The following is a 23,412-nucleotide window of genomic DNA, read 5'->3' on the forward strand; positions in this document are numbered from 1 at the left end:
ATAAAAGACAGTTTGTAAAAAAGAAAGCTTGTTTTCCTTATGCTGTTAGGTGCACATGAAGGCCACATTTTAAGTATTGGTGACTGCAGGGGGAAAAAGAAACCATATCACACGTGGATCCACTGAGAAGTTTTAAAAGCTCTAATAAAAGAAGATTTTTTTTAAAAAAAACAATGCTTTATATGTGTTAGAGTTAATCAGAGTGTGTCTATGTGTCTACAGGTGTTATTGTCTGAGTACAAGAAGACCGGCACGATGTATGCCATCAAAGCCCTGAAAAAAGGAGATATCGTTGCTCGGGATGAGGTGGATAGGTGTGTGCTGATGTTTATTCCTCAGCCCTGTGCTTGTGTGATGTGTGGTTGTTGTTTTTAGCCCAGAGATTAAGCGCTCCAGTAGTAGATTTACTCACAGGATTTAATTTGTGTCTTGAATCACTGTGATTACAGTTCATCTGTGGGCTGAGTGTGGGTTTTCTCATAGGCTAAAATAAACACTATCTAATTATGTTTAAATGGCCTTCTAATCTTTTTTTTTTCTCTCCTCCTCTTGCCTCTTCTTCCACTCTTTCCTTCTCTCCTTCCTCCCCTAGTCTGATGTGCGAGAAGCGCATCTTTGAGATCGTCAACATGTCGCACCATCCCTTCCTGATCAACCTGTTTGCGTGCTTCCAGACACCAGAGCACGTGTGTTTTGTTATGGAGTACACAGCAGGAGGCGACCTGATGATGCACATCCACACAGACGTCTTCACAGAGCCACGGGCCGTGTACGTAATAAATGGATTATCCTTGAAGTATTTCCATGCAAATTTTAGGCTTTCCCAGAGATTAGTCCTGATGAATTTAGTCAACCTCAGGGATCAGTTATAAACACTCATTTTATGTAGTAATCGCCCATATGTACATTAAAACACAGAGATTGTAAACAGATCCCTTCTTAAAACATCAGTTACATTAACGAGAATCCGTCAAGCACGATATCTCGACCTTCACCTCAGAGTGGGAGTCAATACTGTTAAATACACCAGTGTTTTTTCCCACTTTTTCCCACAGGGCAAACAAATCAGGGCGCTGTTCATCTGTAGTGAGTGTAGGCTGTCAGTCCACTGTTTACCTCAGCTTTCAATATGTGTGGACTTATATTTACTCTGGAGGAGGCTGTAAAATTTTGTGGAAAGAGTCCGATCGATACGTTGATGAGACGGTGAAGCGATACTGAACTGAGTTGTTGAGGATATCCTGAACTTTTTTGACATTAACAGCTGCTTTTGCCACTGTTAGCCAGTATTAGTGACATTTTCTTTGAAGTGGATCTAACTTTGTCCAACTCTGATACAATATGAGAATTTAGTCGAACTGTTTATCAAAGAGAAAGCGTGATTTTTTATTTTTTATTTTTAGACATTTGAGCCTAACATTAGCCGGAATAACGTTAGCTTATGCCAACTGTTGTTGTTGTTTAGCCAGAGATAGAAGGGTCACATATATGTAATCTGTTGACAATAACTAACTGTGACAAAGTTGAGAGCAAAAAGCATCTTTGTGCACGTCTTCATGTGTTAGAGCCCTGATTTAAGCTCAGGACATGAGACTTCAGGTGAGGAGGAAGTAAGGGCGGAGAGAGGGCAGTTGAAAAGAAAAGAAATTATGAAAAGGAGAAAAAAATGAAAGAGAGGTGAAAAACATATACATGTACAAATATTAAAGGGTCATATTTAGTGTGAAATAGCCGTCTGCGATCTTTAAATTCAAAGTAACTTATGTACCGTGTATGTGGCACGTCTCTTGGCACATAAGCCATACTTACACAAGACATACTAACATGATTTACAGGTACAATACACAATCTGTACCTTTTCTAAATATTCTTAATTACTTAAACATCTTCCAGTACCCTGCTCTGTTTGCACACTACAGCCTGGGTTTGCCATTTTTATCTGTACTTTACTCTTAATAACTGTACAGTACTCTGTTTTTGTAACTTTTGTCCATAATGTAAATATGTTTGTGTGCGTTTCTGTTCTGTGTCCTGTTCTGTTTGTATGTGTGCGTTGTTTTTGCTGCTGTTACAACCAATTTTCCCTTGTGGGACAATTAAAGGATTATTCTATTCTATTTTATGATTTGTACATGTGCGCTGCTGAGCATTAGGACAGATGTGAAAACCTTTTAGAGATGCGCTGTATTAGACTGAATGTTTTAAAGGCCTTCCATCCTCCAGAAATCTGTTGAAGTTATGTTTGTTTATTTGTTAGATTTCTGCACAAGTTGAATTTATCCTGGGATTATCATGAGGTCACCAAACTCTCATCAGTGAAGAGAAATGAGGGAGACGCCACAGCATAAGCATACCCACACAGTCTAAAAAGATCCGCTGAAATAAGTGAAGCCATCTGTATGAGGTTTACAGTGGGTGTGCAGGGTCTTTTAAGGACATAATGCCAGAAAACCCTCAGCACTATTACTGCTGTCCCCATACCGAGGAGTTCAACAGCTGGGGAGCAGCTGTTTGTCAGGCCTCAGACAGCAGATTTGGTTACAGTGGCTAGTGGTCTGAAAGCAGTATGTCTGTTATTAATATGAAGTTCCCATTTTATCGCGTCTAACTGGAGGTTGATTTTCTCTGCTTTTGGCTTCAGGTTTTACGCAGCCTGTGTGGTTCTCGGACTTCAGTTCCTCCACGACCATAAGATTGTGTACAGGTGAGTCGAGCCCACACAAACCTCTTAACTGATGTAAAACTGAGCTTTCTTTCACCTCAGGAAGCATCAGACTAATAGAAACGTCAAAGATCGATGTTAAATCGAGCTCTTAATTTCTAAACATTTCTGCCAGCATAGGTTGAAATGTCAGTCTAAGTTTTGCAGTTCAGTTAGAGGACCCAGATACAGCAAATAGGAGCTTCAACAGTGGGAGGTTTATTTTATGAAACTTTACACACTTTGCCTCATTATGGGGCAGGAAAATCCCAAAAGTTAAATAATCCAAAAGAAACCAGAGCAAGGTAAACAGACAGTCTGACAAAGGAAAGAGTGTTTATACACTTGGTGTGACTGACAATCAGCAGGAAACCAAAAACCCCAGAGACACACAAAGGCTGAAACACTTTCAAAATAAAGGCGCAAACAAGGAATAACACAAAACCCGAAGCTGAAAAAATATCAGGTACCACATGCTGGATCATTCAGGGCATCCAGAAGCTGTAGGATTCATCCCCGGGGTACTGAGTGTCGCACCATCAGGCTGATGTTTGCTGTGAGCATTATTGTACAGGCTCAGTTTAGTACAGTCTGCTGGGATTACAGTCAGTTCACAGAGAGAGTTTGTATCTAAATGCTGTACGAAGATACTGATTCTCACCTGCATGTTTTCTCCCTTTCAGAGATCTCAAGCTCGACAACCTGCTGCTAGACACAGATGGTTATGTGAAGATCGCTGACTTTGGACTCTGCAAAGAAGGTGGATCTGTGTATTACTGACAGACGGTCTTTTATTTGTTTTTGTCTTTGCTTCGGGATACAAATTTACTTACAACCGGAAAACAGTGTGATGTTTTTAGTCTGTCAGGGAGCCTGAAAAGCAGGTCAACCGAACCCTGCCTTGAGCTCAGAAACACCATAGGTGACCTATTAGCTTCTCCATATTATCCAACATCTGTTTGTATGGTTACAATGAAGGGTGCCCATATTAAACATGGCCTCAATATCAAATAATAAGGTCAGCATATGAAAAAGCTGCTGTTGCCCAAGCCTTTGTTACAAGGGGTCACCACAGCAGGTATCTCCACATCCCCAATCACGAGAAAGTTGAGGCTGAGGCAGAGGATAGGCTGATGGGCTGCAAAAAAAGCCTCTGTGTAAGATAAATAACCCTCATTTTGAACTGTGAATCATGGAAAATGTCTCCAGTAAAGCAGTTGGAAATTGGCGTAATACCTCCACTCGATTCTGAAATTTAAACAGATGTCGGAATATGAGTGATTAAACAGTACAGAGTGGCAGGTTTTCATCATCTGAAGTTCAGGTAAATTAAGAAGTGATTTTGTTTCTCTTTTAGCTTTCAGAGATCTTTTTTTTTCGTTTTTTTTCTGCAGGAATGGGTTTTGGTGACCGGACCAGCACCTTCTGTGGGACTCCGGAGTTTTTAGCCCCCGAGGTCCTGACAGACACGTCTTACACCAGAGCCGTAGACTGGTGGGGCCTGGGGGTCCTCATCTATGAAATGCTGGTGGGAGAGGTAAGAGCTAGCCCTCTGTCACTGGTCATGGAGTTATTATAGCCACGTGTTAGTTTGATCTGGTGCCGATTAATTACTCGTGTTCGCTGTAGTTAAATGCTGATTTTGTTTTAAATGACAGAATATCAAAAGTGGATTCAGTGAACTGTGCTTTTGTGTGACCGGTGTATTTTTTTGTAGTCTCCTTTCCCAGGGGATGATGAAGAGGAGGTGTTTGACAGCATTGTGAATGATGAAGTCCGCTACCCACGCTTCCTCTCCACTGAGGCTATTGGCATCATGAGGAGGGTAAAGCAAAAACACACACACACACACACACATTCGCTCGCTCATGCACACAAACTGTATGTGACAAATGCTGCACTTACACGTGAAACACTGAATCAGTCCGACATCCTCACTTACTCACAGTCAGACAGTTGATGCTTCACTGTTATAGCCACTCGTCATTTCCTATTCTCGTGTGTCTGTGTGCAGCTGTTAAGGAGGAACCCAGAGAGAAGGTTGGGATCTGGTGAGAAGGATGCAGAGGAGGTGAAGAAGCAGCCATTTTTCAGAGTAAGTAGACTTAAAGGTACCTAGGCAACTTGTTGGGGGTGAGAACGCAAGATGGAGATTCGTTAGCAAACACTGAGAGGTGGAAGAGGTTTTTCTCGTGTGTTTACAGCCAGACTGTTATGGTGGTTGTTTCGAAGCCCTTTGAATTGCAGCTTTAATTGCTCTTCTTGCTCTTATTCTTGTCCGTCTCTCCCTCCAGAGCATGGACTGGGAGGCGCTGCTGCAGAAGAAGTTGCCCCCTCCCTTCGTCCCGTCCATCGGCGGCAAAGAAGACGTCAGTAACTTTGACGAGGAGTTCACCACGGAACCTCCGACGCTCACGCCTCCACGTGAGCCCCGTGCGCTCTCCCGCAAAGACCAGGACAGTTTCCGGGACTTTGACTACGTCTCTGACCTCTGCTAGTGGACCCGAAGCCAACAGATCTCGAGGAACGTTGGATTTCGACGACTTCGCGACAGTTTCAGCCGGAGCACAGAGATATGTCTCAAGCTGACTGTCCGTGCTCGTCTGTCGCTTCTTGTTACACTGTGAATGAATGAAACTGAAGACGAAGAGACTGTGTTTTGTGTGTCTGCAGAGTTTTAAAGATCATGGACTGAGCAAATGAAAGCCTGGACAGAAATTAGTTGGGGTTATAATGTTTTATCACAAACAAAGGCCCCCCTTTCCAGTCATTGTACGAAACTGCAGTGGGTTTTGTATCTTGCAGACTTTTAAAAGTCTCTTCCCGTCGTCTTAGACGTCTCGGCAGTCGCCAGTGCAGCTGTGAGAGGAGGAGCTTGCTGTATTTTTGTACTTTTGACTGTTTAGGGGTTGCTCAGTGGCCTCTCATACCAATGCCTTACATTTATACTTGTATTTGTTCCACAGAAAAAAAGCATTTTGTTTTACTTTGTGGCCCTTTGTGTACAGCAGCAGGGCGAGGAGGGATACAGTGTGCTGCAGAAACTCCTCTATGTTTTTGGAAGAGAAAAAAAAGACACTCAGAGCTGATACCCATCAGTCTTTTGACTGCTTTTAGGTGTATTATTAGTTAACTAATGGGTAAAGAACCACTGTCCTGCTTCGCTGCAGTGGACCTTCCTTTGGATGTCCACCAACTACTTTTTAAACTTGGGTTGCTCGGATTTTACAAGAGCATTTGACTCGTCCTTTTTAGTTGAATGTTTGGGTTTTAGGAAGAATTTGATATAAATGTGTAGCACACACACACACACACACACACACACATAACCGTCAGCATAAAAGCTTTGAGGAAAACATTTATTATTCCAAAAGCAAAAATCTGAACACTAAACTGTGATGTACAAGTAATAAACTGCTCTTTATGGGTTTGGAGACACGTTCATCCAGTCACCTGAGTGCTACCAGAGTTTTGTGAACATGAAGTAAGTGATTTCCCTCCGAGGCGATTAAATCTTTAACCTCACTGGCTGTAAAAGTTGTTTTAGTGTCTGTTTTCGGCGCTTAAGCCCTGACAGGTTACGCTCTGGCTGCTGCGGTCGCTGTGGCGGTTTCCGAAACTTGTTGATGTCTAAGTACTTGTGGAAACTCTGCGGGGCGCCATAAGCAAAACAAACATGAGCTGCTTTTCCACAGTAGAGCCAATTAGAGAGGCGAGAGCTGGCGTAGACCTCTGGTAATACCTTTGATGATATCTGTAGGAAAACCATGAGCCAACAGTGAAAACCTGTGTAACACACAAGAGCAGTGGTTTGTTGTTAAGATGTATGTGCGGTGGTGTGGATTTTACCTGTCTTGTGTACAACAGTACAGAACCATGTGAGTATGAGATGACATATTTTATAAAGAAAACCGTGAGTGAATGTGTGTTTATTGTCATCATGGGACGGGGGAAAGGGGCATCTCAAATTCATTTAAATAAAAATAACACAGTAATGTATAGATGGATGCACGTTTAATTTAGTATTTGTGAATGAATGGAGCAGGATGCAGATGGCTACTCACCTGCTGCAGTGATTGAATAAATACTCACCGGCCACTTTATTAGATACGCCTGTTTTACTGCTCATTAACTCAAACATCTAATCAGCCAATCACATGGCAGCAACTACGTGCACTTATGCACCTCTAGACCTCTAGAAGCAGAACGTGCACATCTGTCACTGCAATTTAGAGAATAGTCCAAAAAAGAGGAAATATACAGTGATTTGGCGGTTTTCTGAGTGAAAATGTCTTATTGATGTAAGAGGAGTGAGGTCAGGAAAAAAAGAACCACTTGCTAAATACAAAGTATGTAGAAGAGCATGTCTAAACGTGCAACGTGTTGAACATTAAAGCAGATGGGCTACAGCAGCAGAAGACCACTATGGCTATACGAGCTGAAGTCAGCATGAAAGCATGGGTCCATCCTGACTGTTATCAGTGGTTCAGGCTACTGCTGTGTAATGCTGTGGATTACATTTTAAGACAGTTCTCAAATGGTATTAGCAAGGTGTACCCAATAAAATGGCTGGTGAGCGTATACAGCCCATTATCACAGATTCTGTATCAACATTTTTCAGTACATTCATTCAAACCTGCCAGAGCAGGACTAAAATGAAATTAGAGGATAAATAGTTTATTCTCCTGATGGACAAAGTCAAATTATGTCATTTCTTCTTCTTGTGATATTACATCAGAGAAAAATGCATCAAAAATGTGACTGTAGTGAGCATCTGTTTTAATATGTGAGTCAGAATTTTAGAAGAAAAAAGACTCCTCGTGGCAGTTTTAACCATATCACAGGACTTCAAACAAGACTAGTGAGCAAATCACTTTAACTGGATTCACTGTATTTGCACCAACTCCTGGAGTCTCCCTGACTTTTGACCGGCTGCTAAAGAAGAAAGCATCACCAATGGAAAAACATCAGAACTGGTCCTTAATGGTCGACCTTTCGTGGAAACACGAGTGCCTGGATCCGCAATGATAAGTGCTGATCTGCATCTTATCCTCATGTACTCTCAGCACCATGTAAACAGTAAATTCCAGTAATAATAAATAAATCATTTCACTTCAAATTATCTCAGTAAATGTCCACTACCTGCAGGGAAATTTACCAGATAGAGTTATTTTAACATGTGTGCAACCTTATTGTGTTGCCTTTCCTGGACTGCGCCGTGCACATTGAACAGAACGGCAAACTCAACATCGAAGTTTACCGGAAGCCCACACACACGGACCAGTACCTCCTCTTTGACTCCCATCACCCTCTGGAACACAAACTTGGAGTAATTAGGACCCTACACCACCGGGCAGAACATGTTCCCTCTAAGCCTGAAGGGAAAAAGAAGGAACACACACATGTAAAGGAAGCACTCAAAACCTGCGGCTATCCTAAATGGGCGTTCTTAAAGTCAGCAAAGAGGCACAGAAAAGAAGACCAGACACCAGCGAGGGAGGATAAGAAGGACAGACGCAACAACATTGTCATCCCCTATGTAGCCGGTGTATCAGAGAAACTCAGGAGAGTTTTCTCCAAGCACGACATCCCAGTGTATTTCAGACCCAGCAACACGCTCAGACAGAAACTGGTTCACCCGAAAGACAAAACGCCAAAACACAAACTTAACAATGTGGTGTATGCTGTACAGTGCAGCGAGGAATGCCCAGACCTCTACATTGGAGAGACCAAACAGCCACTTCACAAGCGCATGGCACAACACAGAAGAGCCACCTCCACAGGACAAGACTCAGCAGTCCATCTGCATCTTAAGGATAAAGGACACTCTTTCGAGGATGCCAATGTTCACATTTTGGACAGAGAGGACAGATGGTTTGAAAGAGGAGTGAAAGAAGCCATCTATGTCCACTGTGAGCGACCATCTTTGAACAGAGGCTGTGGTTTACGACACCAACTCTCTGCCATCTATAATCCAGTTTTGAGATCCCTTCCCAGACGCCTTAACGCCCACTCACATCCTGGGCTATCTGACCTCAGGAATTCGCATGATAAGGTGGGGCCAGGTTTCACAATGAACACACCCGAAACTCTGGCTGATTGGGACCCACACCCAGTTTCGCACCTTGGCTCAGGGGATTAGAGGATCATCAGGGGGTCCTTTTGTCCCTCTGTGGGGGGATACTCCCACTAGGTTTATATCTGGGACTCTCCACCATTTGACCTTAGAACTGAAGAAGCTTCTCGGATGAGAGGTGAAACGTCTTCAAGCAACTTATAGAAGTCCAGACGCTTTTCTTTGCAAGCTCCTTTGACTACGATGACCTGGATGACTGAGGACCTTCACAGACAACCTTATTGTGTGATTTTTATATCTAAAAGATACTCTGAACACTTTATATTAGATTGGATTGATGTTCATTTCATGCATAGAGGGGTGGAAGTACTGAAAACAACTGCTGTAACAATAAGGATGTTGTACATACTATAAACTCCTAGTGTAATCTACCTGTTCAGCAGCATTCGACTCGAACCCGGTCTAGTCTCACTACCAGTTTTAAACCTCCCCTCTCAGTCTTGCTGCTACAAATTATACTGAAATTAACACCTAAACGTGCATTTTGTGCACGTCCTAAAATGCAAACAAACTCTGATTTCTGCTTGCTGCCCAGTAACTGTTTTTTTTTCCAATCCTGAAAATGGGTAATTAATTGGTAATTGCTACCAAGAATATTTGTTTTTAGCAGTATTAGGGTATAAATTATGATTTTCTTTAGGTGGGCACCAAAAATCTATGGGGGAAAAAGAATGAGTGTGGCAGTGGGTCTTTAGGACACACGTGTTACTGCAGCGTGTGTTGTGTGTATATGTGTGTGTCAGTCAGTCAGTCAGTCAGTGTGCTGCTGGCCTGCCTGCCAGAGAGGGGAGTCGAGAGCTCTGCTGGGAACTACATGGTGCTCAATTTTTCAAGATGTCGTCGCTGGAACAGAGGCTGTCGCGAATCGAAGAGAAACTAAAGCAGGAGAATGAAGAAGCTCGCCGGAGAATCGACCTCAACATCGACATGAGTCCACAGCGGTCACGACCGAGGCCGAGTGAGTGTCCACTGGGGAGGACCGGGGTGTCGGTAACGGCCAGAATAGCAGGGGGAAAGATCGGAGCTGCGGGGCCGGAGAGCGGGGGGAGAGGAGAGGAGAGGAGCGGAGTGAAGGAGTCGGGGCTGTTATGCTGCTGCTACCTTCATGCTAACAGGCTAGCTACATAAACAAACACAGACTCAGGCTGGCCCGCTTATTTTATTGCCAAATTAATAATTAAATAAGTGGGACATTTTCTGTAGTGAGTAACGTAAAGGAAAAGTATACAAACCGAAGCGATGTTACGAAACATCTTGCCGGTAGACGTGTCCCTGAATCTGTTTTGATTGTCCTGTCAAACATGCTAAGCTAGCAGGCTAGCAGACGCTCTGATAGTCTGTGGCGGGGCCCAGCGTCAGAAAATGTAATGCAGTTTCAGTTTGCGCATGAAAAGCTGTGGTCCTGCCAGTCAGCCGCAGAGCATCTATACACTCTGAAAACCTGCAAGCGGTACATTTGATCGTGATTTTTGCCATAGACTTTGTTTTAGTTGCCATTTTGATCTTGACGAAACATGCTAATTTGAGCAGGCTAAATAACGCTAGCTCTGGATGCGTTAACTTAACGTAGGTTACGGCTTGGCTGTTGTGGCAAACACTGGTGCGACGTAACAAATCTTGTGAAAATTGAGATTTGTCGCACATATATTGAATGAAGCGTTCCACGGGTGTTAGTGGACAAACACTCTGTGTCACAGGAGCTGGTGTTAGCAGTGATGTTGGGGCCCTTTCGGGCGAAAAGTCAAGCAGCAGGGAGGTCTGCAGCCTGCCTCTGCTGTGGTTTACACACCAAAGCTCTTCATTATCTTTACATTCTTACCAGCAGACTTTTAAAGTGTTAGCAATCTGAACCCCATTTTTTTCCTGCAGATCTTGTTGTCCGTTCATTAGGTTCGAGACCACAAACCTTTTTCCTCCTGTTATTTGAATTGTTTGTTATGAAGCTGATTATGTTGTCACAAAGAGAGTGAATGGGTTAAATCCGAAGTTTTTTCTTATTGTTGAAATCTCATTTGAAGTCTACAACCTCCTAAAAATCTGCTCCCTTGGATTCAAATCCTGGTGATAAAGGTCATTTCTGCGAGATTAGAGCTTGATTTATTGCCAACAAAGGTGCAAAATTGGCTTTTTTTCCACCTTGTGTTATTACATGAAAAGTCTGACTCCATTAGAATCACTTGTTTTTAACTTTGGCGTCATTAATGTCTAATGAAGCCATGCAAAACCCATCATGACTCTTTTCCAACACGACAGGCCCTCTGTGCTTTTTGATCCACCTTATTTTCTTGATAGCGTCACAAATGCAGGCAATGGTCACATAAAAATTGACTGAATAACAACAATAACTGTTTAAAAACTACAACAAGATAAGTGTTATCCCCACTCTGTACTGACTGGAGATAAAATGTTCTTTTCTACAGAATTAGGATGCACCAGTCTAATATCTGGACAAAATATCGAAATATGATTCCTCCAGTGTTTAAATACTGCAGTTTTCCGGTTTAGGCGAAAATTGTGAAATCACCCACCAATGTGTACTTAAGGGCCCGTACCTCAGAGTATTTACTGAATGACGGTCAAATTTTGCATGGTTTCAGTAAATACACTAAAGTTACTGTATAAGGACAAAAAACAGCTGATTGATGGAGCTTTTTTCAGATTTGACTGGTTTCATATGAAGTGACACAGTAAGCTACTGACCCACTTTTTCTTGAACCTTCAATACGTGGCCTTATTTTAAATCCTGGGAAAAGAGTGCCAAAGAAAATATAAGAAACACTATGATTCATTAATAGTCTTCATGAGATTAATAGACAATAAGAAAAAGTTCAATTTAAGTTTAAACCACTCAAGTTATGTTGTGAAGAAATGAGCGAGTGATGTGTGTGTGTGGTGAGGTTTTTTTGTTTGTTTTTGAGGGATTTTTATGATTTGTGTGTGCAAAAGATGTGCGATTGTCTCCGTAGAACACTGCACTAATGTGCGTGTGTGTGTATTTTCTTTCCTCCGTCTAGTCATCGTGATCCAGCTCAGTCCTGCTCCAGCCCCTTCCCAGCGTGCAGGTATCATTCAGTCCATCGCTCTCTCTGCCACTGCACCCCCCCACCTTACCAACACCTTTGTCCTCCATTGCATCATCCACTCCCTCTTCCTTCATCTTCTCTCTTTCTTGTTTTTTGTTTTTAGTATAAATGCACACTTCTTTAGACCTATAAGACAAGAATAACTTTGGCTGCTTCTCACATTCTCAATAGTTTTCTTCGTTCTGGCCCTGCAAGTAAAGCTTAAAAAACACCTCGATACCACGACGTTCTCCACGTTTCTCTTAACATCCAGTTTAATTTAGAGGTTGAATGGATAGGGCTATGGTGAGAAATATGATACTGTGTTTACAAATGGCTAGTGTTAAATCTGACCACCACCTAATATGGGGTTATATCGTCTAGGCAGACTAGAATAGACTTTGAATAACTCATAAAAGTAACTTATGTGAAAGATATGGATTACCATCAGCAGGTCAGCATATAAGCATCCAGTTTTATTTCCTACTCAATAAGGATGCGCCGATCATACAATCTAAATATTGGATAATGGTGATAATACTGTGATCCAACAAGACAATGCTTTTTTTTTCTCTCTAACCATTGTTATCATTGTTTAGTCTCACACTTGTGTGGAAGCTTTTCCTGGACTTCATACAAAGAAACGTGTTTTCTGTCGTCTCTGTTGAAGCAACTTTCAGCAGCTCTCTTATTCACACGGGGTGGTGGGTAGCTCCACATATTTGATTGGGTTGACTTTTATTCTGGATTACTCTTCCTGACGTGAGTTCAAAGCAGGGATCGACTCCATACTGTCATTTCACTTCACTTGTATCCTGACAGCTCCGCATCCAACACGGGTTTGTGAGGAGCGGTGAAAGGAGGTGCGTTTGGACTGAGAGAAGGAAAGGACAACTGTAAATGAGAGCTATGCACAGTAGCCTGTGATTCTTACAGTGAGCTAGCGCAGATAAATTGGAAAAGCTGGATCAGTGCGTCCCTGCTTCGTGTGGTCATCCTACAGCTGAATCAGTTTAATCCCTGTTTATGAATCCAGCGCTGTTATTTTATCCCAGCAGTCATTTACACCTCCTCTACACTCACATCATCCCTCCATCTTTCCATCTCTGCTCCTCCCTCTGTGTGAATGCGTGTCAGTGGCAGGGAAGTGTTGGTATGTGTTAATGTTCACTGTGTGTGTGTGTGTGTGTGTGTGGACATGTGTCGGATGATTAACCTGTGTTTCGCTGGAGGCAGAGAATCACGGTGCATGTGGCTTTTTTGCACGGCACGATGGGTTTTTTTTGTTTTGTTTTTTGGGGGTTGTGTTTTGTTTGACACAGTCTCTAATCCAGCATCCCCACTGGTCGGCCTGCAGGAGTGCTGCGAGCACTCCGGCCTCCCTCTCCCTCTTCGCTGTTTTCTTTGTGTGTCGACTGAAGACTTGCCTTCCTGTCCAAGAGTGACTGTCTGTCTGACTTCCAGCCTCAGTCTGTGCTATGCAGTTTTGGCCGAATCTCTTCTGTCTCTCTCACATCGGATCGTTTGATGTTGTGTGTTTTCTCATCTTCTGGCACCCTCCCCTTCCTTTTGCAGCGGCACTGTGTGAGCAGGAGGCGGTGCAGCAGTGCCTGCGAGTATCTGTGTTTGTGCGTCTCTCCCTTCCCTCGCTCTGTCTGCTCATCAATCCTCCCATCCGTCCATCTGGAGCCAGTCGAACTGTGGAGATGCAATTTGTGCCAAAGACCGCCTGAATCCTCCTTTCTTGTTACACTAACCCCCTCCTCTCCTTCACTAACTGGTTCTCCCCTTACAGGCTTCATTCATACAGGTGACTCACGGATCCAAACGCCCGCTGGCTCTCTACAAAAAAGCTCCAAATCGTATTAACAACAACACTGCATGGTCCTTGAGATACGTTGCATACTGGTTGCAAACCTTTAAGACGATGATGGGAGATTGCTGTTAACCTGTCTGTAATAATATTTACGTTCAGGGTGGTCACTGCAGCTGCTGACTTTCTGTCTGAGAATTTGGTGCATGACCGGTACTAATACTACTGCAGATCGTTTCTTCCTGAAATTCTTTAATACGTCTATTATTGAGGATGAGTTTGTGCTTGTTTTGCATATGAACCTGATATTACACGGCTGGTGGCGTTTTAACATGTCTTCGAATGCATGATTTGGACTTATCTTTATAAAGGGCTAGAAGCATCTGGTATTCACCGTCTTGATTTCCTTTGCAGCCAAACCACACCTACAGCGCTTTAACAGTTTAACCAAAATATTGTAAAATCGTCTGCAGTTTTTTAAATTTATCAAAAGAAAAATAAGATGAAATGTGACTTCTCACTTGTATTTGCTCTCACTAATCATTCATGTGTTTAGTCCCCCTTTCAAGCCAGGAAAAGCTAAATAATGCTGCCTGACTTTATTTAAATAATAATTCTTTTATTTGATACTACAGTCTGTCGCCTTATTTTTTTATTTTTATTTTTTGGTCATGTTTTAGGTTTTCTTTCCTGCAGTTGGTTTTATGGTTAAGATTAGTGGTGCAACGGATCAAAAATCTCACGGTTCGGATCAGATCACGGTTTTAAGTCACGGATCGGATCAATTTTCGGATCAGTGAAAAAAGACAAAAATTGAACATTTAATTATTTACTTATTGAAGTATTTTTTTTTTCCTGTTTAAAAACATTCAACTCTAGTCTCATTCCACGCAATTATTTAAAAAAAATTATGGTACAGTATAGGGCAGTACAGGGCTTTGTATCTACCACTCAATTCAATTTTATTTTATTTATAAAGCGCCAAATCACAACAACAGTTACCTCAAGGCGCTTTATATTGTAAGGTAGACCCTACAATAATACACACCGCTCATTATATCGCACTTCGCTGTGATATAATGAGCTGTCACGGTCACGTAGCTTACGTTGCCCTGGAGGTCCACCCAGTTGTAGTAGTTAGGGCAACAGAAGATGCCTGGGACAGTTCAGCCATAACTTTAAACTTTTCCTGCTCATACATGCTTGGAACAGGACATCATAGTGTGGCTCAAGCACGTTCATCATAGTTTAAACCCCTTGTTTTGCACAACGGAATACGGCCTCCCGTCTGCAGCTAAACACCCCAGTAGCTTTTGTAATAGCTTTAGCCCGGTCGGATTGGGCAGCAAAGGGCTGCTTAAATACCGAAAACTTCTCTGCTCCTCCACTTGGACCGCTAGCACTGGCCATAACTATCGCTTGACAGACCCACCACGCACACCATACACATACTTTTTTTTTTTTTTTTTTCTCCTTCTTTTTCGAACCGTGCCGAACCGTGGAGTGGGATCGGTTTGGATTATGGATCAACCGTGAGCCGTTGCACCACTAATTAAGATAAGTCAGTACTTGATAAAATCTGAAATTGCTGGCAATCTAAGGACACATTAAATATGTGCTTCCTCATTACAGGGTTAACCCCTGGTTCAGGTTTTCCTTTGCAGCGCAGGCTAATTAACAGCCTCTTTTGGTGCAGGGGTTTGTGCTTGTACTGTTTCCCGCTAGATCGCTTCGTTCTAAGATCTGTAATGAGTAAAATACTTTCATATTCAAAATCGCGGCCTGAAGCAGTAAAAATGAAACCCGTGTTGTAATGAACTTGTAGTTTTCCTCTTAAAAACAAACTGTGACTCCCAAACTGTGCATTAAATCTGTGCAGTTTCTCTCTGTCTGAGAATAGTGCTCTGAGATAACCGTCCTGTTTGTTTTAACGTTTGGTCAGGACATCAGCGGAACCAAAACAAAGCTGTAACGCTCAAAGAGGAGGGGAAAGAAAAAAAACAAGTTCCAGTAATGGCTAAATAATGTGCAGGATCTAGGTCATAGCGATGTAATGAGCAAACTCTTTGACCTCAGCAAGCATCATATCTTTCTTTTATTGTGCAGAGAACAGTCAGAATACCATTAAAAACGCCACATTATCGCCTTCTTTACTGGTGGTCAGCAGCTTTAAGTAGCTACCATCCCTTTAAGCAACAGTACCATCATCATCCATCTTCTCCTTTCAGGGTCTAATTTTTCATATCCCCTCTCCCCCAGCGCTCCAGCTGCCCCTGGCTAACGATGGAGGCAGCCGTTCGTCATCTTCAGAGAGCTCGCCCCAGCACCACCCGTACCCCAGCCGCCCACGACACATGCTAACCCTGCCCACGCCTCCGTATGGCCTACAGAAGAGCCTAGAGAAGTGCGTTCACATTTTAAGCATGTTCTGTTCTGATTACAAGGAAAAAAAGCATTTACAGGTTTTACTGTGTCCTCGTGGTCCTATAATAAATGGTAATGGTTTTGATTAAAAAATCAGTAACCTTTCTGGGAGTATCCCAGTACTCCCATTAATTTGTAAGACAAAGAAGGAACACAGAGAGTAGATGCACACTCTGTGTTGTGTGTTATGGATCTACATGCAGAGTGTGGGTGAAAGAGACGCTCAGTAATCCACTCCATTTATGAGTCAGGTCTCTCATCTGGCAGCGTAGGTTGTACGCACTTCCTGTTGCATTTCCTGACACTGATTTCTTTTCCTTTTTGTCCTCCGCCTCCCCTGCAGTGCAGAGATTGACCAGAAATTGCAGGAGATCATGAAACAGACGGGTTATTTGAAGATCGACGGGCAGGTGAGAGACGTTGTAGTTACAGAAGTGAAACTAAGAATGAGGACGCAGACGTGATGTGGCTTTTGCTTTGTGTCTCTGTGAGCTGACGCTTTTTAGCAAACGCTGTCTGTGCAACCAAACCTCAACGCTCAATCTTCTTCCAAAACAATAAAAAAAAAATATGTTTTTAAAAATAGCGTCTGGCACTCAGGCGTGAATCAAGCTATAATTGTGACCTCTTTTCCCCCCAAAGATTTATATCCTGTTAACGGGCCTGGTTAGTTGTACTACAAAGAAAGTAGGAAAATAATAAATAGTAAATGGACTGGTTTTTATATAGCACTCAAGTACTCTACTTGAGTGCTCATAGCACTTTTAATCGGTGTGTCTCATTCACGTAAGCACATTTTTCTACATCTGAGTCTACACACACTTACTCCCAACGTGTTTACCAAAGATGCTTTGTCATGCAGACTGGAATAGGCAGGGATCAAACTGCAAACCTTCCAAGTAGTAGATAATTTGCTCTACGACAGCTTCCAGCACCTGGTATTCCCACTTCCAATAGGAACCAATCCCAAACCCGTTTAGCCTCTGAGATCAGGTGAGGTCAGGGTGGTATAGCTGGCTAACTGGCTAATAATATACAGAAATTAAGCCAGACGTATTTGTTAGTTGCGGTGCGGTATACTTACAGGTTACATGGTGTGTGTTTGTACGCACGCTCTCTCCGGGTTCTCCGGCTTCCTCCCACAGTCCAAAGACGTGCTCTTAGTCAACAAGGTGCTGGAAACCTTCAAGATTTTGGTCCATGTTGATGTGACAGCGTCACACATTTGCTGCAGATTTGTCAGCTGCAGGTCTGTGATGTAAATCTCCACAATATCCCAGAGGTCCTCTATTGAGACCTTGTGACTCTGGAGGTCGTTTGAGTACACTGAAAGAAACCAGTTTGAGATGATTTGATGTGGTCTGTAATGTCACAGGGCCTGTCTGGCATCCAAAACCATGCCATGTTCAAAATCCACCTAATTCTCCATTCTGATGCTCAGTTTGAACTTCGGCAGGTTGTCTTAAGCATGTTTACATTCCTAAGTGCTGCCATGTGATTGGCTGATTAGAAATGTCATGAAGGAGCAGTTGAAGAGGTCCACCTAATAAATAAATAAATAAGCACAGAGAACAGTGTTAAATCGGGTCCACGTCCAGCATGTTCTTGGGCAGTGCACAGACAGCAAACAGAGCATCATGCACACCAGCAACAACCTTGGCATGTCTGCTGTTTGCTGAACAATGTCTGGCCTTGTTTAGTTTGTGTGTTTTTTCTCCCTCTTCCAGCCTTCAGGTCTAGTTTCATACCGAGTGCCAGTCGGAGTTTGAAGATGCTTGAGAAAATTATGTGACTCATTACTGCTCTCCAGATTGTTTGTTGTTCTTCTCATTAGCCCAAAGGCTCTGCTACATAATGCACTCAGTGAGCTGTCACTCACTGCAGCACAGTCAACAGTGACTTATTTTTAACAAAGCAAGGCAATTACACATCTTCTCACTGTGTGCTGCTATTCTTTAGCCTTGGCTGATCCACAGATCCAAGCGTTTGTTCTTAAGTATCACAGAGCAGTTCACTGTTGCTGCATGATGCAGAAAGTCTTCAGGTTGTTAAAGAGTTTGTATTTGTATTGTTTTAACATTTGAATCACTAAAATACTTGAAACACAGAGTCTGAAATGTTGTTTCAGCGGTATCCAGCAGAGGTAACAGACCTGTTCAGCGAGGGGGAGATCGGCAGCGGGACTTGTGGACAAGTCTTCAAAGTGCGATTCAAGAAGACGGGCCATGTCATTGCGGTCAAAGTAAGATAGTTGTTTTGTTTGTTTGTTTTTTAAAATGAGCAAAAAAGAAAAAACAAGCCAAAAAAATTCAAAACTGATCAAAATTAAACACTATACACACAAATATTGCATTTGTCTTTGCAAGACTTGATAATAATGCAATAAATGGAGAACGAGGCGATGTAGGATTTTGAAATTCTTACGTGTGTGTGTGTGTGTGTGTGTGTGTGTGTGTGTGTGTGTGTGTGTGTGTGTGTGTGTGTGTGTGTGTGTGTGTGTGTGTGTGTGTATCCATCTATCCATCCATCCCGGATCAGGATAGATGGATGGACACGCCTGGTTCATCACATCACTTCATAATGTAGTTGTACTCATTCGTTTTGTTCCCCATTGTCAGAAAGTTAGAGGCGCAGGAAATTACTGATACTGGCTCTCAAATATCAGCCGTCTTTAAAGTGTTTGCAGCTGCAGATAAAAATAGATTTTTCATGACATTATCAAACTGTGTGAAATTTATAATGGTGACATTTCTAAAATGTTAATGACAGAGGCAGGAAATGTAGTGATTCGTGAAAGATCCCTGCTTCGACCCCCAGGAGGAGACATCCGGCGTAAAAATCAGCCAAGTTAAATAACGTGGCGCTACCCGCTGTGGCGACTCCTCAGCTGCAGTCGTGTTTGTGCTTGTAAACCGTGGAAAATATCTGCACGCTAAACACAATCGTACATGGTTCTGCTGCAGCGCAGATACCCCTGCTTCTCAGAAGTTTTTGGACTAGATTGAAACCACAGCGTTATGGCGACTTAGCTTAGATGCTGTGAACACTCACATGGACACGTTTATTTGTATTTCCTTTTCTTGGATGGCTGGCCGGCTGAAATGTGGATCCCAGCTCAGTTACTTTGTCCTTTATTGTATGAACGCCTATATTTTATTAATCTTGGTTTTTGCAATTTGAATAAAACTGCGCTTCTTAATGTGAGTATTTTTTGGACTAACTGTAGTCCAGACGTGTTTGTCTGCTCATAGTAGATGATGGGAACACACATTCTCTAACTTCAGGTACCATAATCAAAATACTGGGACTAAATCCAAACAGAGAGCCAGAGATTGAAGGCACTCAAGGCTCTGCTCAGTGTAGTCTCACTGTTTTAATTTTCCTTTGTACTTTAATTGTGAATAGTTTACCAACAGAGGAGCAGTTACAGCCCCATATAACAAACCCGCTATTAATGAGATCATTTAATTGTAGCCCTTCTGGGATGTTTAATAATAAGGCAGTCAGTCAAAGCACCAGGGGAGCCTTTGTTTTATTAAAGCCTACACTCGGAGTAGTGCCTGTGTTCATTTACGTTGTCTGTGTGTCACCAGCAAATGCGTCGCACAGGAAACAAAGACGAGAACAAGCGGATCTTGATGGACCTGGACGTGGTGCTGAAGAGTCATGACTGCCCTTACATCATCCAGTGCTACGGCGCCATAGTGACCAACGTGGGTGTTCCCAAAATACTTAACTGTTTGTAATCACAGCAATAAAATTATAGTACTGTAACAGTGCAGCCCCAGGTTTATTTTATATATCTGCACCCAGGGTGTTTTTGACTCTTATTTTAGTGAACTCCCAAGCTCCCAGACCTTAGCTACTAACTGTGTGTTTGTGTGTATGTGTGCAGACGGATGTATTCATCGCCATGGAGCTGATGGGAACTTGTGCTGAGAAGCTAAAGAAGAGAATCCAGGGTCCCATCCCAGAGCGAATCCTCGGAAAGATGACGGTGGCAGTAAGTGGCAGGAACACACACAAACCACTCTGCTCCTATGTTCGTTTTTGTTCTTACAATCTGTGTGTGTGTGTGTCCTATGTAGATAGTGAAAGCGTTGCTGTACCTGAAAGAGAAACACGGCGTTATCCACCGGGACGTCAAACCCTCTAACATCCTGTTAGACGCTAAAGGTCAGATTAAACTGTGCGACTTCGGCATCAGCGGACGCCTCGTCGACTCCAAGGCCAAGACCCGCAGCGCCGGCTGTGCTGCCTACATGGCAGTAAGTGAAAACACACATACACACAGTCTAGCCGTTAAGGGGATGTGTGTACACTGCTTAAAAACTTGTAGACACACTTTAGCATCGAGTCGGTTAAGCTTCTGTGATATTGATCTGGTCAGTTAAGTAGCCGAGACGGTTGTTAATTAGTTTCAGTTAATTAGTTATGTTACATTTGAGTCTGATGCCACCAGGCTTCACCTCAGGCTGTCCTGGAGCTGAGTGATGCCCTGAACCAGATCTGGGAGGAGATCCCCAAACGAGGGTAGTCTCATTAGTTTACTTTAATTTTCGGGTGTCTTAGAATTCAACCCTGATAACCTGTTATTGCTGCTTTGTTGTGGACAGTGCTATGCAGGATAAATCAAGTATAAACGAACTGACTACAAACTAAGTGAGGGAACCACAGAGCAGGTTTAGTGGTGACTGTCACGATGGTGTAAGATAAAGCACAAGACTTGAACGTGTTCAAACTTTGAGTGTTTATGAGGCTGTGCTTGCAGAAATCCCACTCCACACAATGCACACTCTCGGGACAGCTAACCTTAGTGTTGCCTGTTCTTTTCTTTCTTTTTCTTTTTTTTTTGTTGTTTTCTTTTTTTTTCTCGTTCTTGCAGCCTGAAAGAATAGACCCTCCAGATCCCACCAAACCTGACTATGACATCCGGGCAGACGTGTGGAGCCTCGGCATCTCTCTGGTAAGTCTGTCATTTCAGTCTGTGCCCTTGGTCGTAATATTTACATCGATGACACTGAAAGACAGTTGCAAAATAAGAACCGAACGGCAGATCCATTCACATTAAAACAGCTGTTTGAATGTGCAGCTGTGATGCATGAGGTGATGCAGCAATAAGATGTGGTAATAACGGCATGTCGCAAATCGACTAACATTTTTAACGAGTGTGGTCATAACTGCATCGGTTTCTAGTGGCTGCGAATACTGGGAGTTAAGTAGGTCAGATTACAAGTAGTGTAGACCAGCGTGTAGCATTTTGTGTGTGCGTGCAAACTAAAATTGTTCATGTCCAACCGTTTAGATTAGCAAATACGTTGCAACACAACACGAGTGCATAAATTTGACCTGTGATGTTTAAAATTTATAGATTCTCTGTCTTATTACTTATCATGTTTGTTTGTTTTTTTAAATTGAGTATAGTTTGTTATAACCAGATAGGAACGGTTGGAGTTGTGTATTCGTTGACACAAACTGTAATCTAAAAGTTCACTCTTGGGCTCAAAAACCAAAGTACAAAGTGACAGAAATGTTTTTGTTTCTATTTGTAGATCACTTGAGGGCATTAACAGGTTGCTTGTGGTTCTTCCAGGTGGAGTTGGCTACAGGACAGTTTCCCTACAAGAACTGCAAGACAGACTTTGAGGTTCTGACCAAAGTGCTGCAGGAGGACCCTCCTCTTCTGCCTCTCGGCATGGGTTTCTCCCTCGACTTCCAGTCCTTTGTCAAAGACTGGTGAGTGAAAATTCCACTGTAAAGCTGGTGCTCACTGACAGCAGTCCACTCTAGAGCCATCATGTGATCAGGGTGATGACTGGACAGCTGTGTCCACATTAAAAGTAAATGTTTCTGTTCTCTCAGGCTTATAATTCATCTGTGTGCACGAATGTGTGTGCAGTTTGTGTATATTTAAATGGGTGTTTTGTTGTTATTTGTCTTGTATTTCAGTCTTTCTGATCTCTTGTGTACTTCTGTAAAACACATGCCTAATTTTCCTGTAACAAAATGTGCAATAGAAATAACATTGATGCTAAGTTCATTAAAAATGTGCGTAAAATGCATTTATCTCTCTATAGCCTCACAAAGGATCACAGAAAAAGGCCAAAATACCATCAGCTGCTGGTGAGTCGCCTTTTTTTCTAATGGTCGACCCAGATCTTTTAAATTACTCACAGCACAACTGTAGGTAAATGCAATATTTATCTTTTCTCCTCCATTTTAGGAGCATAGTTTCATTCGGCGTTACGAGGTGCTCGACGTAGACGTGGCTGGTTGGTTTCAGGTGGTGATGGATCGCACCGAGTCGCCTCGCAGCAGCCAGTGTTACAGCCATCAGCATCAACTCCACTCGCTCTTTAGTAGGTAGCCTAGCCTCGACCAGCCTGGCGTCAGCTTAGCCGTACGCTAGACTAGCCTAGCTTTAGCTTTGCCAAGCCCAGACTCAGTCTATTCTAGTCTAGCCGTCCGCAGCTACGCCAAGCGCTACACCCATCCCGTCTGTCCATCTGTCCCCTGGGGAAGAAGAGACCTGAAGATCCCACAGAGGAGGGAGGCACGAAGACTCAGTGGAGGACTCTGGATGGACAGATTAAGCAATGGAGCGACAGAGGGATGGATGGCTGACGCAGGTGGTTCTGGTTATTAGGGTGCTGAATCTGGACAGACAGACACGGGGTTGGGGGGGGGGATGCACGCTGTAGTGAGCTTCATTTGGTTTAGACACTGTTAGCGCTCACCACGCTATCATCACATCACAGTGTGTGTTGCAGCCAGACACTCACATACAAACTGTGTGTGTAGCTTGTATATGCTTTTACATTTTCTCCTCTTTTCAGTAGTTTTACACACACGTCTGTCTGTCGCCGACATTGATCCAAGCAATTGGATTCGTAAACAGAGTAGTCACTACACACTGGAACAAAGCATCTGCTACTTCAGCAAAAACAAGCCGCTCTTGTACATAAACGATTTAGAGGACAGAACAAAGTCTGGTGCAATTATGATTCTTCAGGTGTTTCTACCATCACACATTCTCAGGCTGTATCTATATGTAGTGTGTCTGTGTGCGTGTGTATATGTCAGTGTGAGCATTTCTATGTATGGATAACTATAACGACTCACTCACCGGCTTTTAATAGTGAGGTTGTATTTCCTCGTTAATTCACCTTCACACTACAGCTCTAACACACAAACGAGAACAGATTAATCTGTTGGCTGTGCTTTTAATTTGAAAGGCTTTTGTTTTTTTTTGTTTTGTTTGTTTGTTTGTTTTAAA

The 23,412-nt window shown here is 42.8% G+C and overlaps 2 protein-coding genes across 5 annotated transcripts in view; both read left to right on the plus strand.

Moving 5' to 3' along the window:
• The window catches only part of pkn1a (protein kinase N1a), a 63,106-nt gene extending 56,402 nt beyond the window's left edge, over window positions 1-6,704 (plus strand). For all 3 annotated transcript variants that reach the window (XM_085277284.1, XM_085277282.1, XM_085277283.1), the window contains exons 16-23: window positions 223-314; window positions 593-769; window positions 2,642-2,704; window positions 3,385-3,461; window positions 4,096-4,238; window positions 4,419-4,526; window positions 4,716-4,796; window positions 4,996-6,704. In XM_085277284.1, coding sequence (XP_085133410.1) covers window positions 223-314; window positions 593-769; window positions 2,642-2,704; window positions 3,385-3,461; window positions 4,096-4,238; window positions 4,419-4,526; window positions 4,716-4,796; window positions 4,996-5,199 — 945 coding nt within the window. In that variant the 3' untranslated portion in view covers window positions 5,200-6,704. The remainder of the gene's footprint in view (window positions 1-222; window positions 315-592; window positions 770-2,641; window positions 2,705-3,384; window positions 3,462-4,095; window positions 4,239-4,418; window positions 4,527-4,715; window positions 4,797-4,995) is intronic.
• A 2,905-nt stretch (window positions 6,705-9,609) lies between these two features.
• Window positions 9,610-22,805, plus strand: map2k7 (mitogen-activated protein kinase kinase 7). Of its 2 annotated transcripts, XM_085277285.1 has the most exons (12): window positions 9,610-9,795; window positions 11,852-11,899; window positions 15,972-16,116; window positions 16,480-16,546; window positions 18,265-18,378; window positions 19,730-19,849; window positions 20,032-20,139; window positions 20,225-20,404; window positions 21,022-21,102; window positions 21,730-21,872; window positions 22,214-22,259; window positions 22,360-22,805. In XM_085277285.1, the coding sequence occupies exons 1-12, from the start codon at window positions 9,672-9,674 to the stop codon at window positions 22,501-22,503; spliced, it is 1,320 nt and encodes a 439-aa protein (XP_085133411.1). In that variant the 5' UTR covers window positions 9,610-9,671; the 3' UTR covers window positions 22,504-22,805. The 2 variants fall into 2 exon arrangements, with proteins under 2 accessions (XP_085133411.1, XP_085133412.1); XM_085277286.1 differs by lacking the exon at window positions 11,852-11,899.
• Window positions 22,806-23,412: the final 607 nt, after the last annotated feature.

The sequence above is a fragment of the Mchenga conophoros genome, linkage group LG6 (genome assembly GCF_057382185.1).
Source record: "Mchenga conophoros isolate Kocher_MC1m ecotype Shallow Benthic linkage group LG6, M_conophoros_male_GT1.1, whole genome shotgun sequence".
NCBI classification, from domain to species: Eukaryota; Metazoa; Chordata; class Actinopteri; order Cichliformes; family Cichlidae; genus Mchenga; species Mchenga conophoros.